This window comes from Hylaeus volcanicus, chromosome 5, assembly GCF_026283585.1.
Source record: "Hylaeus volcanicus isolate JK05 chromosome 5, UHH_iyHylVolc1.0_haploid, whole genome shotgun sequence".
NCBI lineage: Eukaryota > Metazoa > Arthropoda > Insecta > Hymenoptera > Colletidae > Hylaeus > Hylaeus volcanicus.
This window is the reverse complement of record NC_071980.1, coordinates 11,422,731-11,437,405: the sequence shown is the minus strand read 5'-3', so window position 1 is coordinate 11,437,405 and position 14,675 is coordinate 11,422,731. Positions and strand designations below refer to the sequence as shown.

At 41.0% G+C, this 14,675-nt stretch overlaps 2 protein-coding genes and 2 long non-coding RNA genes across 7 annotated transcripts in view; 2 read left to right on the top strand and 2 right to left on the bottom strand.

Moving 5' to 3' along the window:
- Positions 1-1,895: 1,895 nt before the first annotated feature.
- Positions 1,896-9,549, top strand: LOC128876864 (serine/arginine repetitive matrix protein 1-like). 3 transcript variants are annotated; one of them, XM_054123616.1, is made up of 15 exons: positions 1,896-2,189; positions 2,392-2,481; positions 2,572-2,694; positions 4,398-4,568; positions 4,823-4,986; positions 5,065-5,259; positions 5,327-6,133; positions 6,206-6,337; positions 6,402-6,581; positions 7,064-7,292; positions 7,374-7,459; positions 7,529-7,764; positions 7,835-7,993; positions 8,079-8,569; positions 8,646-9,549. In XM_054123616.1, the coding sequence occupies exons 1-15, from the start codon at positions 2,178-2,180 to the stop codon at positions 8,856-8,858; spliced, it is 3,288 nt and encodes a 1,095-aa protein (XP_053979591.1). In that variant the 5' UTR covers positions 1,896-2,177; the 3' UTR covers positions 8,859-9,549. The 3 variants fall into 3 exon arrangements, with proteins under 3 accessions (XP_053979591.1, XP_053979589.1, XP_053979590.1); XM_054123614.1 differs by having other exon boundaries at positions 6,402-6,908; XM_054123615.1 differs by lacking the exon at positions 1,896-2,189 and adding an exon at positions 3,272-3,987 and having other exon boundaries at positions 2,463-2,481; positions 6,402-6,908.
- LOC128876866 (DNA-directed RNA polymerase III subunit RPC4) lies at positions 9,013-11,995 on the bottom strand. Its single transcript, XM_054123622.1, has 7 exons — positions 11,006-11,995; positions 10,816-10,939; positions 10,487-10,742; positions 10,323-10,409; positions 10,142-10,263; positions 9,832-10,071; positions 9,013-9,772 (listed from the first exon to the last, which is right to left on the bottom strand). Exons 1-7 carry the CDS (start codon positions 11,266-11,268, stop codon positions 9,653-9,655), a joined length of 1,212 nt encoding a protein of 403 aa, XP_053979597.1. The 5' UTR covers positions 11,269-11,995; the 3' UTR covers positions 9,013-9,652.
- Positions 11,996-12,622: 627 nt separating this feature from the next.
- Positions 12,623-13,972, bottom strand: LOC128876870 (uncharacterized). Its single transcript, XR_008457141.1, has 4 exons — positions 13,837-13,972; positions 13,336-13,757; positions 13,127-13,240; positions 12,623-13,055 (listed from the first exon to the last, which is right to left on the bottom strand). It is a non-coding gene; the product is annotated as an uncharacterized LOC128876870 (long non-coding RNA).
- LOC128876868 (uncharacterized) overlaps positions 13,953-14,675 on the top strand; it is a 29,772-nt gene continuing 29,049 nt past the window's right edge. For both annotated transcript variants that reach the window (XR_008457140.1, XR_008457139.1), the window contains exon 1: positions 13,953-14,346. This is a non-coding gene — a long non-coding RNA (uncharacterized LOC128876868). The remainder of the gene's footprint in view (positions 14,347-14,675) is intronic.

The following is a 14,675-nucleotide window of genomic DNA, read 5'->3' as shown; positions in this document are numbered from 1 at the left end:
ATCTCGCGGCCAAACACTCGAAGCTCGAGTGCGTGTGTAAGAGAGGGAAGGGAATATGTGAGACAAGGATAGAGTGAGCTCAAGGAAAGAGAGAGAAAGGTATATATAAGACAAGGATACAGCGAGCGTGAGGGAAAGAGAGAGAAAGGAACATGAAAGACAAGGATAGAGTGAGCGTGAGCGAAAGAAAGAGAACGGAACATGTACGACAAGGATAGCGATTGTGGTGGCGCCATCTACTAACAGAACGCTCAAGCTTGTCGTGAAACAGTTCCACCGTTTCGCCGCGAGATGGCGCTAATCTTTTACCATACGTTTACATGTAAATTAATTCATTTAATTTATTTTATTAAACAATGAATGTTAACAAGAATGCTCATGAAGCATTACAAAATTGACCCGTAATAGGAATTTTCTGTTTTTATTACGTTTTTGAGAATTTATATAGCTGGCGCCATCTCGCGGCGAAACGGTGGAACTGTTTCACGACAAGCTTGAGCGTTCTGTTAGTAGATGGCGCCACCACAATCGCTATCCTTGTCGTACATGTTTCGTTCTCTCTCTTTCGCTCACGCTCACTCTATCCTTGTCTTTCATGTTCCTTTCTCTCTCTTTCCTTGAGCTCACTCCATCCTTGTCTCACATATTCCCTTCCCTCTCTTACACACGCACTCAAGCTTCGAGTGTTTGGCCGCGAGATGGCGAGTCGGTCGCCGGTCACAAACGATAGCTATATGTCATACGTGGATTCCAAGCATATATATTATCAATTTAAAAAAAAGAAAACGTTAGCTATCCTTGTCCTACATGTTTCTCTCTCTCGGACTCACTCACTCACTCACTCTGTACCCATATTTGAACCTCTCGTGATTTCTATCTTGCGGAACACTCTCGGAAAATGTTCATAATTATTTAATAACAATCAAGATCGTATGGAAAATCATTCCTGAATGTTATCAATGATCTAAACCTTATATCAAGTGTGCTGAAGCGGTTAAATTGTTTGTAGAAAGTTAATAAACCAACGAATAATTAGAGTACCAAGAGGGTTAGATCACTGCAAAAGCATTTTAAAGGGAGCTATATCTAGAAAGTATTTAGTACCTTCAGTACGTTTTATCGAGCATAAAAACAAACAAAAACTGGATACATAATTGTCGTTAACGTGGAGTTACTCGATTCTACAATATAAAAATGAAAAAACTGGTGTAGGATTTAGTTTACAAAAGTGTGATGGGATGGAAATGAAATTATTCTGGATATTAAACACACATGTACATTTATTTTATTTGGATCTACAGGGTAAAAATAAAAAGACTGGTTTAGGATTTAGTTTACAAGAGTGTAATGGAATGGAAATGAAATTATTCTGGATACCAAACACAGTTCACAAATCCTTTTTACGACCCATATATACATATTTACGTACACAATCATATATACATAATTACAAACCCACACATACATGTATATTTATATACAGGTTGTATTAAAATAAAGGCTCTTGAAAAATCATGATAGCACATGATATGCGAAGTAATTGAATAACAATAACTTAGGTGCATTCCGATCACCCTATATTGTAAATAGTATGTAAGAACATTGTACAAAGGTGTACTACACAATAAAAAGTATTTCAATTCATTTCAATTAGTTCGGTTTATTAACCGGTAGATGGCCAATAATTCAAATAAATATATAATAATGAATTATGAAGTAATTTAAGTGAAATATTCCTTAAAAATTTGTGTATTCACACGTTCACGTATTAGTTTACACTACTACGTTATGTAATATAAATTATTCGATTACATGGGTAATAATCTCTTTGAATGCAGTATACTCACCGTACTCACGTACAAATAACGTTGGTAGCTCTGAACAAACATGGCTGTCCATCGTCGAGCAAGTGTAACGCAATGAATCAACGACACGGTCGCCATATTAGCAGATTGATCTATACTGCGTTCGCGTCTGTATACAATTAATTTCAACGTTCGATATTTGTGCAATCAAAATTGTAACGAGGTTTCGCGAATAAGAAGAATCGCGTCTTTTCAACGACGCATTCTTCCAGTATCTTTTTTTTCCCATCCAGTCCCAGAGAAAGCGATTGGAGCATCGCCAGCTAGGAACGTCGAACATCGTGCAGCTTTTGGTGTCTACACGTTGCCAAGATGATGTACACGGTAAATAAGCTGAATCGTTCGTGAAAACAAGACGCAGTTTTAAATATTTTACTGCTGTATCAAAAAGTACAGTGACAACTCCTTTATTTACGCGGTTAATTTGCTCCGAACTTCTCTGCGCAAGTCTAATCATATGATGTATTCCGAGAAGAAAAAAAATGTATTTTTCGAGATTTCTAATTTTACTTTTTTTAAATAATAGGGGACTACTGCGTCGCAGGACACGAGGTTCAGCGATAAGGAGAAAAAGCTTCTTAAGCAGATGAAGTTCGGTGATTCGCTCACGCAGAAGGTAAGGCCATGTTGTATACGGTATTCAAACGTATTTGTTCCAGTATTTAAAGGAATTTATTCATTAATTTGTTTTTATTTTTGAGTTCAGGTGGACATGAGTAAAGTTAAGCTTGACGTCATTAAGCCTTGGATCACCACAAAGATCACACAAATTTTAGGCATGGAGGACGATGTGCTGGTAGAATTTGTGTATAATCAACTGGAGGAAAAGGTAAGGAACTTGTTTGATAACAGATTCAATTAGAGTTAGATCTACGAGACTACAGATAAACAGAATGAAGTATAAAATGCGTTCACTTGGCTTTTTCCCCTCATCATAGGAAATCGATAAATACACATTATTTCAGCACGATGTTTTGTACCAGATACAAAATGCTATCATCCAAAATCTGCACAATGTGCTGACTTTGGAGATGAAAAGCAAGGAGGCAGAAACCATGTTAGTTATATTTGCCTCATTGTTTTTTTTTTCTTTGAATTTTGATGAAAGTATCATTATTCCTTTACATCCTTAGAATCTGTGTCTTATTATTCGGTACAAGATCAAGTAATATCTTGTATTAAATAATGTTCAAAGGGCTTAGAGCCCAATTCCACAGATTCAAAGCAATTCGTTCCAAACTTAAGCCCGCCACTAATCCTATGTATCCTGTTTTCTATTTACCTCGTGTACCCCTTTCAAGCGATATCCTATTTCAACAAAAAGAAAAAACTGATGTAGCTGATCCTGCAACACAGTAACACCTGAAAACGCAATTTTTATCACATATGTTTGAATTCCCCGTTAGTATAAGTAGAGACCGTTGGTGGGGCTCAACCCTATTGTCCAAATGGCATTCGGATGTGCTCCTCTCTGCATCCGATTGGCTGCCTTTCTATCAGCCGTCAACGCTAGCTGACGCCAGCTGGTATGTCGACGCCATCTTAGAACCACTGCTGAATCTTCACCTTCAGCAGTTCCTCCACCGTCGATACATCGTCATCGGAGAAACTGCGTACACGCGATAATCTCGTCGCATCGTGCCGTTCCTGCTCTTCTCACCTTTATACGGAGCTCTGCAGATGTCTTCGTAGCTGTAATCGTGTCATCTACTAGCTGCATCCATCGGCGTCTTATGCGCATAACTGCCTCGTTCGAGGTGGTTACACGCCAAGATCGCAACCACGAAGGCTGTGTCACAGCTTTCGAACGTCCGTCGTCCACTGGCAGCTACAGCGGTTCGAGTTCACGGGAGGAGATATCATCGTCATCGGCTGCCCTCTGCTCTGCGTTCGTTTTTGGTCATCGCGCAAGGACATCGCGGCAGCTGACACCCTAGATGCATGTTGCTTCGTTCGTCGTACTTGCCACAACATCTGGAAGAATGAAGGACCTTCCCATCGAGCAGGTCTGTTCGCTGGCCCGCGATTCTTCAGACGCGGGGTCGATCATAGCCGCAATTGACACGTGGACCACGCCTCCGGAGGTATCTCTACACGGTTTGACACTTTGTCAACGTCACAGGTTGGTGGAACGGTGTTCCTTATATTCCAAACTAATTCTTCCGTTTTCAGCTAATAAATATTTATCAGTCCCATTTCAGCATCTACCTTAGCAGTATTTTAAACTTGAGAAGGTATCAATGTATCATTGTGCTATTTGTGCGTTTATCGATGAGTATAATATTTTTTTCCTTAGCGTATCGCTTTGTTAGAGCGTGAAACGAGCGGTTCACTGTTGGTGGTAAGACACATTAGAAATGCAAAAAAAAAGTAAATCTGCTTTTTCGAGGGGGAAAAGCAGTTAGTAACAACATAGGGAGAATGGACACTGTTTTGTAATTTCAACTCTTGTATAAAGATTTAGTAGAATAGAACGTTTACCTTACGATTAAATGCATGGAAAAATGAATTCGTATACTATGTATTTCACAGTTTCCGGACCCCCGTAAAATGCAGCTCAACCTCACAGGATTTCTGAATGGCAGGAATGCCCGATCTTTCATGGGTGAACTGTGGGACCTTTTGGCCTCTGCTCAGGAAAGCGTAACGGGCATTCCCGAGGCTTTCTTGCAACAGAAGAAAGATCAAATTAAAAAACGTTTGGTAATTACCGATTTTCGTATTCGTATCTCCAATAACGAATGCTCTGAATTTAGAATTAATTCATTCTATTTTAATTCCATGAACCGATCTGATGATAGCGAAACAATTGAACAGATCGTATTTCGATACTTAACGATACGTTCAATCGTATGTTTCTCGATACATGAGGTTCGGTTCACGTTTTCCGCGTTTAATATTTATTCCAAAATAAGTGATTTGTTATCAATATTCTAAACAACCATACATCGAATCAGGAGGAGCAAGAGAAACTTCAAGCTTCTTTGGCGGAGAAGGAGAAGGAAAAGGAGAGAGAGAAGGAGAAGGATGAAGCAGAAAGCAAGATAAAGAAGGAAGACAAAGAACGTGGTTCGTCCAAAGAGCGCAGAAGAGATAGAAGCAGAGATCGCGATAGGGACAGGTATTATTCTAAACAAACGAGAACCGTTTACTTTTATTTAATTTATCTTGTTGCAAATGGAAATGTAACTATTCGTAGAAGCAAGAGAAGTCGATCGAGAGATCGGCACAGAGACCGCGACAGATCCAGTCGTAAGCGACGATCATCCTCCAGGTCGCCTAGCAAAAATTCACTCAAGGACAACGGAAAGGAAATGCCGGAAGTTAAAGTTGAGAGGGAGGACTCGCCTCAACCCGAAAATGCTATACCGCTCATGCCTATTAAAACTAAACCGTAAGTATTAACGTTTCGTTACGCAACATGAATCTTTTAAAGATTATTTATTAAGGTGTGCCAACAGGGAAGCCGCTGTCGCGATATCTCGACTGCAAGCTAAACTGATGAGCATAGCCGATGGGAAGAAGAAGAATAATCGCACTCCATCCCCCGAATCTCTGGACAAAGGGAAGAAATCTAGATCGAGATCCAAGTCCCCTATAAGTCATTCTAAGAAATCTAGATCCAAATCACCGAGTCGAGATTCGAAGACGAGACGATCGCGATCGCCCGCATCCAAGTCTAGGCGATCTCGTTCCAAATCAAGATCGAGACGTTCGAGATCGAGATCCAAGTCTAGAAGGTCAAAGTCCAGGTCCCAGGATCGCTCTAAATCGCGACGCACGAAATCGAAGTCGCCGAAATCGCGTTCGAGGTCGCGCTCGCGATCCAAGAAGTCGAGATCCAAGAGCATCGACAGAAGTAAGTCCCGAAAGTCGAGGTCCGATTCCAGCGATTCCAGGTCATCGAAGTCTCGCTCGAAATCGCCGGATAAGAGAAAGGATAATCTCGATTCCAACAGGAAACGAGACGCGAGCACGAGCAGTAGCTCGGAGTCCGAGGAGGACAAAGGAGCTAAAGACAAGAACGATTTCGAGATTCGAAAGAAGAAGGATGGAGTGCAGGCGAAAAGGTCGTACAGGAAGACGAATAAAGACGACAGCGGTAGCGAGAGTGATTCGAGTCGGGAAAGGAAATCTGTGCCTAAACGAAGAAGCCCATCGCCGCGAAAAGACAGGGGTCGATCCAAGGACAGAGACAGATCGCGAGATAGGTCACGGGATAGATCACGAGATAGATCGCGCGATCGATCGCGTGATAGGAACAGACGGTACGCGCCTAGGTTTACGAGTAGTAGCGTTCTGGGTACATTCTGGTAAACGTTCTGGGAAATTTTGTTTAGGAGATCCATAGATAGAGAACGAGAAAGAAGACGAGATCGGGAACGCGAAAGAGAGCGGGAGAGACTGGATAGATACAGCGGTAGCCGCAGTATGCGACCGCCATCCGTGCGCAGAGCCCCCAGCAGGCGAAGGTAGAAGAAGTTGTATTAAATAAATAGAGCAAACGTCTTTAATTCATATTTGTATTTGCTACAGGAGTCCTCCTCGTAGAAGTCCCGCGAGGTATCGTCGAAGATCGCCGAGTCCTGGTGATAGACGGAGGAGAAGATCTCTCGATCGCAGACGAAGGTCGTCGGAGAGGCGTGACAGACGTCGATCCCCGGATCGTCGCGACAGCAGACGTCGTTCGCCAGACGGACGGGATCGATCCCTCAGGTACGATAGATCTTCATCTCGCGACAGATCGAGTAGGCGAGACCGTTCCAGAGACAGAAGGGACAAAGATCGAAGGTCTAGATCTAAGGATCGTAGATCAAGATCGAAAGATCACAGATCGTCGGCGGATCGTTCAAGAGATGACAAACGATCGCCCGATCGCTCAAAAGACGCTAAGGAGAAACCGAAGGAGAAGAAGGTGGACGAGAAAATAAAAAAGTCAACCGATACGGGATCGCGAAAAGAATTAAGAAATGGAAGGTCTAAGTCAAGTAGCTCGGAAAGTAGCGAAAGTAGTTCTTCTAGCAATGAGGATGAAGCGATCAGGTGAGTAAAGAAGTCACATCGTATTTTTTCAATGTTTTGTTACAGACCTTACGGTTGTCGGAGCGTAACGTAGCTATGTTGTGTTTCTCGCTTAGCTATATGTGAGGAATTCTATAATTTTTCTAAAAATCTATCCATTTGTTGTCTGTGCGCAGAAAGTCGATTGAGCGGAAATCGTCTCAAGAGAAACGCGATCGCGAAAGGGAACGAGACCACGTGGACGAGAAGCGTAAAGAAAAAGAGAAGCCTGTCAAAGAGGAGCCGATTAAACGACCCGAGAAGGAGACGAAAAAAATTGAATCCACGTCCATCAAGAAACCAGAGCCTAGCGTTTCACCTAAAAAACTCCAACCTACTACTGTACTTCCCGTAACTAGGCACCGAGTACGTCTATCGGTTCTTCATCTCCCTACAATGAATATCTCTTTATTGATTTTCTGAACTATACTCTTGTATTTCTTTTAGTTTTCGAAGAGCTTATCTCGGACTCCTTCGCCGTTTAAAAAGACTGAAGACATTATAGCCGCGGTTAAAGTTAAACAGCCATTAAAGTAAGTTTGTTTCGCCACTTGTTTGTCAGCGCAAGCATCACTATTTCTACTGTTATGGTTTATGTTTAGAGAAGACAATAAGGAAGAATCACCGAAAGAAGAGTCGAGCTTCTCGTCCGGAGATGCTTTCCCGTTGAAGAAGGATGACAAGTCGATAAAATCCGCCAAGGTGGCGACAGACGACAAGAAGTCGAGTCAAAAGACGTCGGAGCCAATCGTGTTGAAAAAATCTGTGGAGGTGATCAAGAAGTCGAAGAGAGAAAAACGCGATGGTTCTACAGACTCAAATGACAGCGAAAGCGAGGGTGAATATAAATTAAAAAAGTCTTTCCTATATTTTTCTGATAAATCTTTACGATATTTCCTTCACTTTAGGCAAGAAAAGCAAGCCACGGAAATTAGAGAAGGCCAGGAAATCTCGAAAAGCATCCACGGACGAAGAGAAATCGGACAAGGGTGCTTCTAGCTCGGACTCCGAAGAGGAGAGAAAACACGTGGAGAAAAGCAAAAAAGTTAGAGAGCCGAGTCGAGGAGGTAACGTTTAGTTATTAAAGTTAGTTATTACTTACATAACCTCAAAAAGAGCATACATATATACGCAAAGAGATCTCTTTCACAGACTCACTAGACGAACGCACCAAGGACAGAAAAGACAGCGGTAGGAAGCGGGAAACCAATGAAAACGAATCTCGCAAACGATCCAAGAAAGAATTAGAAGAGGAAACCAAGAAATCGAAGAGATCTAGGAAAGACTCTTCTTCGGGTGACGAAGATCAAAAAACGAAAAGAAGCAAAAGCGAAGACAGATCCAGGTCACGGAAGACTAAGAAAGATTCAAGTTCGGACGATGAACCGAAAAAGGTACGAAAACGAAGAGACAGCTCTTCGGAGGACGAGAAATCACGGACGAGGAAGTCGAGAAAAGACTCCACGAGCGAGGACGAAGGCAAAACTCGATTGAAGAAATCTAAACGAGATTCGAGTACAGACGACGACGAAGCAGGAGAGAAAGACGCAAAGAAAAAGAGGAAAGCGGACGACAGTTCAGACGAAGAAAAAGTGAAGAAGAAACGTAAAAAGAAGACTAAAACCAGTACCAGTGAATCAGAGGTAGTGTTTTTTCTATTGTTAGTATTTAATGTTTGGGGAGCGTAATTCATTCGCCTATTGTGATTGATGTTTTCAGGAAAGCGAAGTAGAGGAGAAGAAGAAGAAGAAGGATAAAAAACACAAGAAACATAAGAAGCATAAGAAACACAGAAAACACAAAAAGAAGAAAGTTGCGGACTCTGACGAATCCGATGTAAGTGAAGGTAATACTGAGGAACTGGAAAAAAAATTGCGGGAAAAAGCGTTAAAATCAATGAAAAAAGGACACAGTATAGAAAGAAGTGATTGAGGTTTGTGTGAATTATCATCGAGGGTGTGTAACGTGTGTATACCTCTGTATTGCAATGCACTTGCTCTAACCGTATCACGATTTTATTTTCATTTATTATTAAAGACAATATGATTTCATAGTATTGCGCTTTCTTGTGCAATACAAATTGGTATCGTCAAAAAGTTCGTCTCTTTGATGAAAACATCCTAATTTTTACAGCCCTTTAGCATTAGTTGGTTTTCTTGACTTAGCGCAATCGAAATAATACATATGAACATGATAGAGACAGTAATTTTTTGTGCCACTTTAATGTAGGATTTTTACACTTCAAGGCAATATAATTGAATAAAGAAATTATATTCTCCTTAGTTGATAAGTTCAGTTAATAAATTAATGTTCATTGTATAGCGTGATGACTTTAATTTGTAAATTTAATTTGTGTAAAAATCATTTTTCTAGAGTTATCTATATTAAAATAAAAGTAGTAAATTCTGTCTTTAAGACAAATATTATACTTTCTATGAAACTATTATCACACCCTCTCGTTACGGCATTCGTATACGTAAGTTATGTAACGAAACTTAATCTACGATCACTACAAATTTGACTTAGAGTTCGGAATTACTACTACCGAATTTGTATGTGACGCAACTTATTTCATGTATACTGTAACAAGTATACTGTATTAAATACATGATTTTCAGAAAAAGTATCTTGTATTTAAAATAATATAAGAATCTACCCACTTCATGTATTTTTTACAATAAGGAACATGTGATACACTTACTTACATGTACTTCTTATAAATATATTTACAACTTAGCCAACATGGATTCCCAATCAGGTGAACAGATAAGCGTGTTACTGACAGGACCAAGATTAATTAAATCACCATTTAATTGTTTGGCATCTACTTTCGCAGCGAGAAGATCCTAAAGAAAAGTTATCGTGTTTATAGTATTCCATGTTTTCGAACGAATTAAATACGTACTTGTCGAAAGCTAAGATGCGATCCAACATCCACGATCAAGTTATTTTCACCTAGCAGTAAGCGCGTTTTGCCGGATTTTAAGATTTGCAATTTGCCTAAAATACCGGGCTTCAAATCATTTAAAGTGCACATTTCTGTTTGCGAATTATTTCCGTTTTCTCTCTCATGACTCGAGGGGTTTGAACGATTTGGTCTAGTATCTTCTGCACTGCTTACAAAACCTGGTAAACAATCTGGAAACTACAGTTCATTTGTTACATTAGGATATTAATTGAAAATTTAAATATGCACCCTTTGTTCCATAACTTACCTGTATTAAAATATAAGAATTTGATTTATTTTCAATCATTTGAGGAATGTTATCAAACTCTTCTTTTGGCTCTGTATCAGTTTTGAGTACCTTAACTTTAGGTTCTTTCTTTGGTGGCAATACTGGAAGTAGTCATTAATTATATAGTTTTTTGTAAATGGAAAAAGAAAAGAGTACATACCCTCCCCATTCTCCAAAATAATCGGCTTTTTGTCTTCTTCTTCTTCTTCTTCAAGTGGTACCTTAACTTCTTTCTTGGGTATTTTTGCTGGAATAAGTTAATATTATAATCGTTATGGAATTTATTGGTACTTTATGTTAGAATTTGTTACTAAGAATATACACCTTCCTTGATCATTGGCAACATAACAGGGCCAAACTCATAATCTGGTGGTTCATCATCGTCTATAAAGTCATCTCTCAATAGGAGTTTCAATTTTTCTTCCTCTTCTGCTTTATCAATAGTACGGTTTAATTCTAATTTTGGTTTTTCTAGAGATGCAAGAGAGCTTCTATCGTTATCTCTATAGCCACCACCACCACTGCTACTGCGTTTCCCTCCTGGTGTAGTAGTTATGCCAGTAGACCAGATACCGCTAGACTGAAACAAATAAAATATATGTAGAATATTACATTATAATTTTGTATTCCCTAAGAAAGTTTTTTCAATATACTTGAACTAGATTGTTCCCTCTTCCACGTCCTCTATCACCTCTGCCACCCCTGTCTCCCCTGCCACGTCCTCTATTATGGTCCCTGGTCCTAAGAGGTTTTGTTGGATCACTTTGTGCCCCATCTCTAAAACAAAATTAATATTCATTAGAATTTACAAGACTCATTTCATTTCATACAATCATAACTTACTCTTTTTTCTTTGTTCTTTGAGCATTTAAATTCGGTGTGTATACTTTTTTGGGTTTCTCAGTCTTGATTTTGCCTCCTAATGTTAAATCTCTTGGCAAGCGAAAAGAAGTTAACCTAGTCGTAGTAGTAGTAGTAGCGCCAGATAAGCCAGGCTCGATTTTTATGTTTGTTACAGGAACAGGCATCGACGTTCCAGGCTCTACTTTTATTTTAACATTCGTTGGAAGCGTATAATTTGAATTGACAGACTTGTCAGAAGCCATTGTTAACGATTGTTACGTTTTAAATATCGATGACAAACGAACGTTATAACCAACTTATTCTCCGTTACGATTGACAAATTATTTTTATATAGAGGTATATACATCTATTGTTAATATGCTTTTTGTAAAAGATCTATAGTTGTCGATGTTAAAGTACAGTTGAACGCACATAACCTCACACGTACACGACGATCATAAATTTTGTAAGAAACGATTTTCGTCAGAACACACAAATGTCAACAAAGAAATATAACATTGCGAGAATCTTATTGGAAATGCTCTTCCATCATAATATTCTATTTTTCAGATTCATAACGCAAGTATGATGTCACAGCCGAACACTTCGCACGTGTATGATCAAACTGTTCCATCTTTATTAGTCTTCAGCGTGGTGGAGTAGAGGAGTGGAGTAAACCTGTCTTTAACGTACGTTGTCTACTAGTTTGTGTTCAGTTTACCAGACATATATTTAAAGACAATAAAAACGTAGTACAATGAACGTATCTTACTTTATACTGCTTTATACATAAACTTTACAGATTCGAAAGGACAACGAACTTTACAGTTCGCATATTCGCGCGATGGAAGCAGTTGCGAGTTCAGCGAGATTGGAGCTAAGGCGGGCATTTTTAAAGACACCTCGAAGGACATTCGAAGATGATCGTGGTTCCTAGCAGGGTACACCAGATGAACGCAAACGATATCCTTTGGAGCAGTTCGTTACATTCATGATTTGGGCTACTCGAGCAAGTTAGTGAGTTTGTATTTTCTATGTTTATGGAGGGATATATTTATTTACAATATTTAACCCCTTGACTGCGACGCGTTTATTACAAGTTCACGATCATAGAAATCATAAGGTGACAATTTTAAATCCGTAGACTTGACGAAAACGTAACGAACAGAAACGTGAATCCGAATCTAAATCAAAAGGTGGCACAAAGGACATGCCAGTGGTCTCGACGGCGGTTAACACCAGGTATCAACAACCTCCAGGAGGCGACGGGCAGGTGACGATGTTTTCAGGATAGCTAGTATCAGTGACATGGGCAGGAGAACAGAGTCGGTGTGATGAGGTCATCGTATGGTTTTTTAGCCGCGGCGGCAGTCGCGACGCGGAGCGCCCGAACGCCGGCTGCTACGTATAATCCTGCGGCGGGGACATGCCCTGCCATGTGCCTCTATCCGCGACATATTATTTCACCGATCGCGAGTGCAAACGTGTCCTCCTTATTCCACGCTGTCGCGGGACCGTCCCTCGGACTCGAACGCGCTCACCTTTCTTTTTAATTCGTGCGGTTCGACTTACCGGTTCCACCACGGCTGATCCACACGACAACGATCTTTAGTGAGTTTCGATGCTCCCTCCCTGGCTGATACGAGTGCTTGATTTCGAATCGACGTGATTTCTACTCGGCTAGACGGATGACCGATTTAAAAGTCGACCGGTCAACTACGTTCTTAAACCTGTTTTTACTCCCCCTCGAACATGGAACACGTCGAGTTTTCGAGTAGCCTGCCTTCGCGGTACCCTGTCCGTGGTATCTTTCGGTCCCGAGTCCTTTCTAGCCGTTCGAGCGAATGAAAATCTAGCCGTCAGAACCGGTGGTCCCGAGCGACGACCGAGATTCGCGCGTAATTCGCATGCCGAATTTCTTCGATCGTGGATCTTCGTTTCGTCCACGATTCAACTCTTTGTACGTCGTTCTCGCGAACGTTGGGTGGAAAGTAACCGATTTATTTGGCGACAGCTGCACCTTCTGACAGGATACTTTTCTCTTGTCAATCTGAAATTATTTTCTTTGAGACTGGGGTGCATTGCTGATGTGTTTATAGAAGTTGTAGTAATAGTTGTTACTCTTGTCTGTACGTCAGGAGGAAGTGGCTCGAGGGTAGTCGTTGGAAGGACACCACGTGTTCCTGAGCACGCTCGAGGATCTCCGTTTCGTCGTCGATACGCGTCGAGCACCTTCTAGGAAGTTCGTCAGAGTTGAGCAGAGACTTTTGTATGTTATCCATATGATACAATATTGTTTCAAAAATAAGTGGTCAAATATTCTTACTTACGTCACCGCTTAATTCAGTAACTTTTAATTGTTTGGAGTTAATCTTGTTTAATCGTTTTATCTTATCTTCATTTTTTAATTCATCATACTCGATAGGTTCTGATTTTGTTCGTTACGAACTCATCTGTAAAAGATTCCACCCATTTCACATTGGAGTCACTTATATAACCCTCCAAAAAAAAAAAAAAACATACCATTCTACATACCTGTACATAATTACAAACATTCATCACATTTGTCTACGATCTACATATCGCGTTTACTCCACCTGAAGCAAACTGACATGCAGAATTACGAGCGTTCATTGCCATCTGCCAATGTTTGTCACTCGTTCAATTTAATTACCATCTGCTAATTATGTCCCCATCTTTACATCGTAGAACACGCGTTAGATTCAGACCCTGAAGACGCTCCTCCATCAGCCTGAAAACGTTCCATAACCCATAATTCATACATTTGATTATCGCAGTTCAAACTAAAATCATTTTCTCTGTTTACTAACGTCTCTTATGTAGTAAGAGTAATTATCTGCATACGGAAGAAAGTGGGGCGAAGTGGGGGAGGGGGCGCGGTGGTCGGAAGGGTACCACGTGTTTCGAAGTACGGCGACGAACCGGACACGTCTGCGCGTGCGCGAAACTTGGAGCCTGACTCGAGTGTTCAAATCTCTTATCGCAAACCGCGAAGCGTGGTACTCCGCGAAGCAGTCGTGCGTTTTCCTTCAACACAGCCCTGGCGAACGTTAGTAGTCGGTTCTCGTGTGTCGTCGACGCGATGCCACCGGATACACGGAGTATCGAATTCAAGCCCGGTCGCTCGGGAGTCGATAATCAGTCTGCGAAAGAACCTTGAGATCGTTCGCGTTCGATCGAGGATCGAAATCTAACCTGGTACATCGCGACATTCCTCGTCGTTGCTGTTTCACGCTTCTCCTAGCTCGTTGGACATCCACGGTTCCGTCGTGTTTACTCTCCTTTCAACGGAATCCTGTTACGACGATCAACCACGCACAGTAAGATTCCAAACAAGCCTTATTTTCTAAGCCAACCGCGCGTGACGTTTCGCGTAAGGACGCGTGGTGTCCTCGTCGTCGCATCGACTTATCGATTCTGGTCGTCAATCGCGTCGTCGATTCTGCCACTCCGAGACGAACCTCGGTGTCGGATTAAGATCAACATGGCGTCGAATTTTCGTTAGGGATGGTTTTGCAATTCAGTCGTATTTATTCAGTGCTTTTGTTCCGTCGTGCTAGAGTATTGGTATTCGAATTGTTTCAGTACAGTGTACAGTGAGCAACTTTAATATTCGGACGCTATGAGATTTTTACATTATCACATCATA

What these genes read in the sequence shown, in the direction of transcription:
- LOC128876864 (XM_054123614.1), top strand. An exon ending in AAAGTTAAACAGCCATTAAA is followed by an intron (nt 7,460 to 7,528) that starts GTAAGTTTGTTT and finishes GTTTATGTTTAG; the next exon opens with AGAAGACAATAAGGAAGAAT. An exon ending in TAGAGAGCCGAGTCGAGGAG is followed by an intron (nt 7,994 to 8,078) that starts GTAACGTTTAGT and finishes TCTCTTTCACAG; the next exon opens with ACTCACTAGACGAACGCACC.
- LOC128876866 (XM_054123622.1), bottom strand. Translation starts at nt 11,268, where the DNA reads ATGGCTTCTGACAAGTCTGTCAATTCAAATTATACGCTTCCAACGAAT. An exon ending in GAGGGAACAATCTAGTTCAA is followed by an intron (nt 10,743 to 10,815) that starts GTATATTGAAAA and finishes TATTTGTTTCAG; the next exon opens with TCTAGCGGTATCTGGTCTAC. An exon ending in ATTCTTATATTTTAATACAG is followed by an intron (nt 10,072 to 10,141) that starts GTAAGTTATGGA and finishes AATGAACTGTAG; the next exon opens with TTTCCAGATTGTTTACCAGG.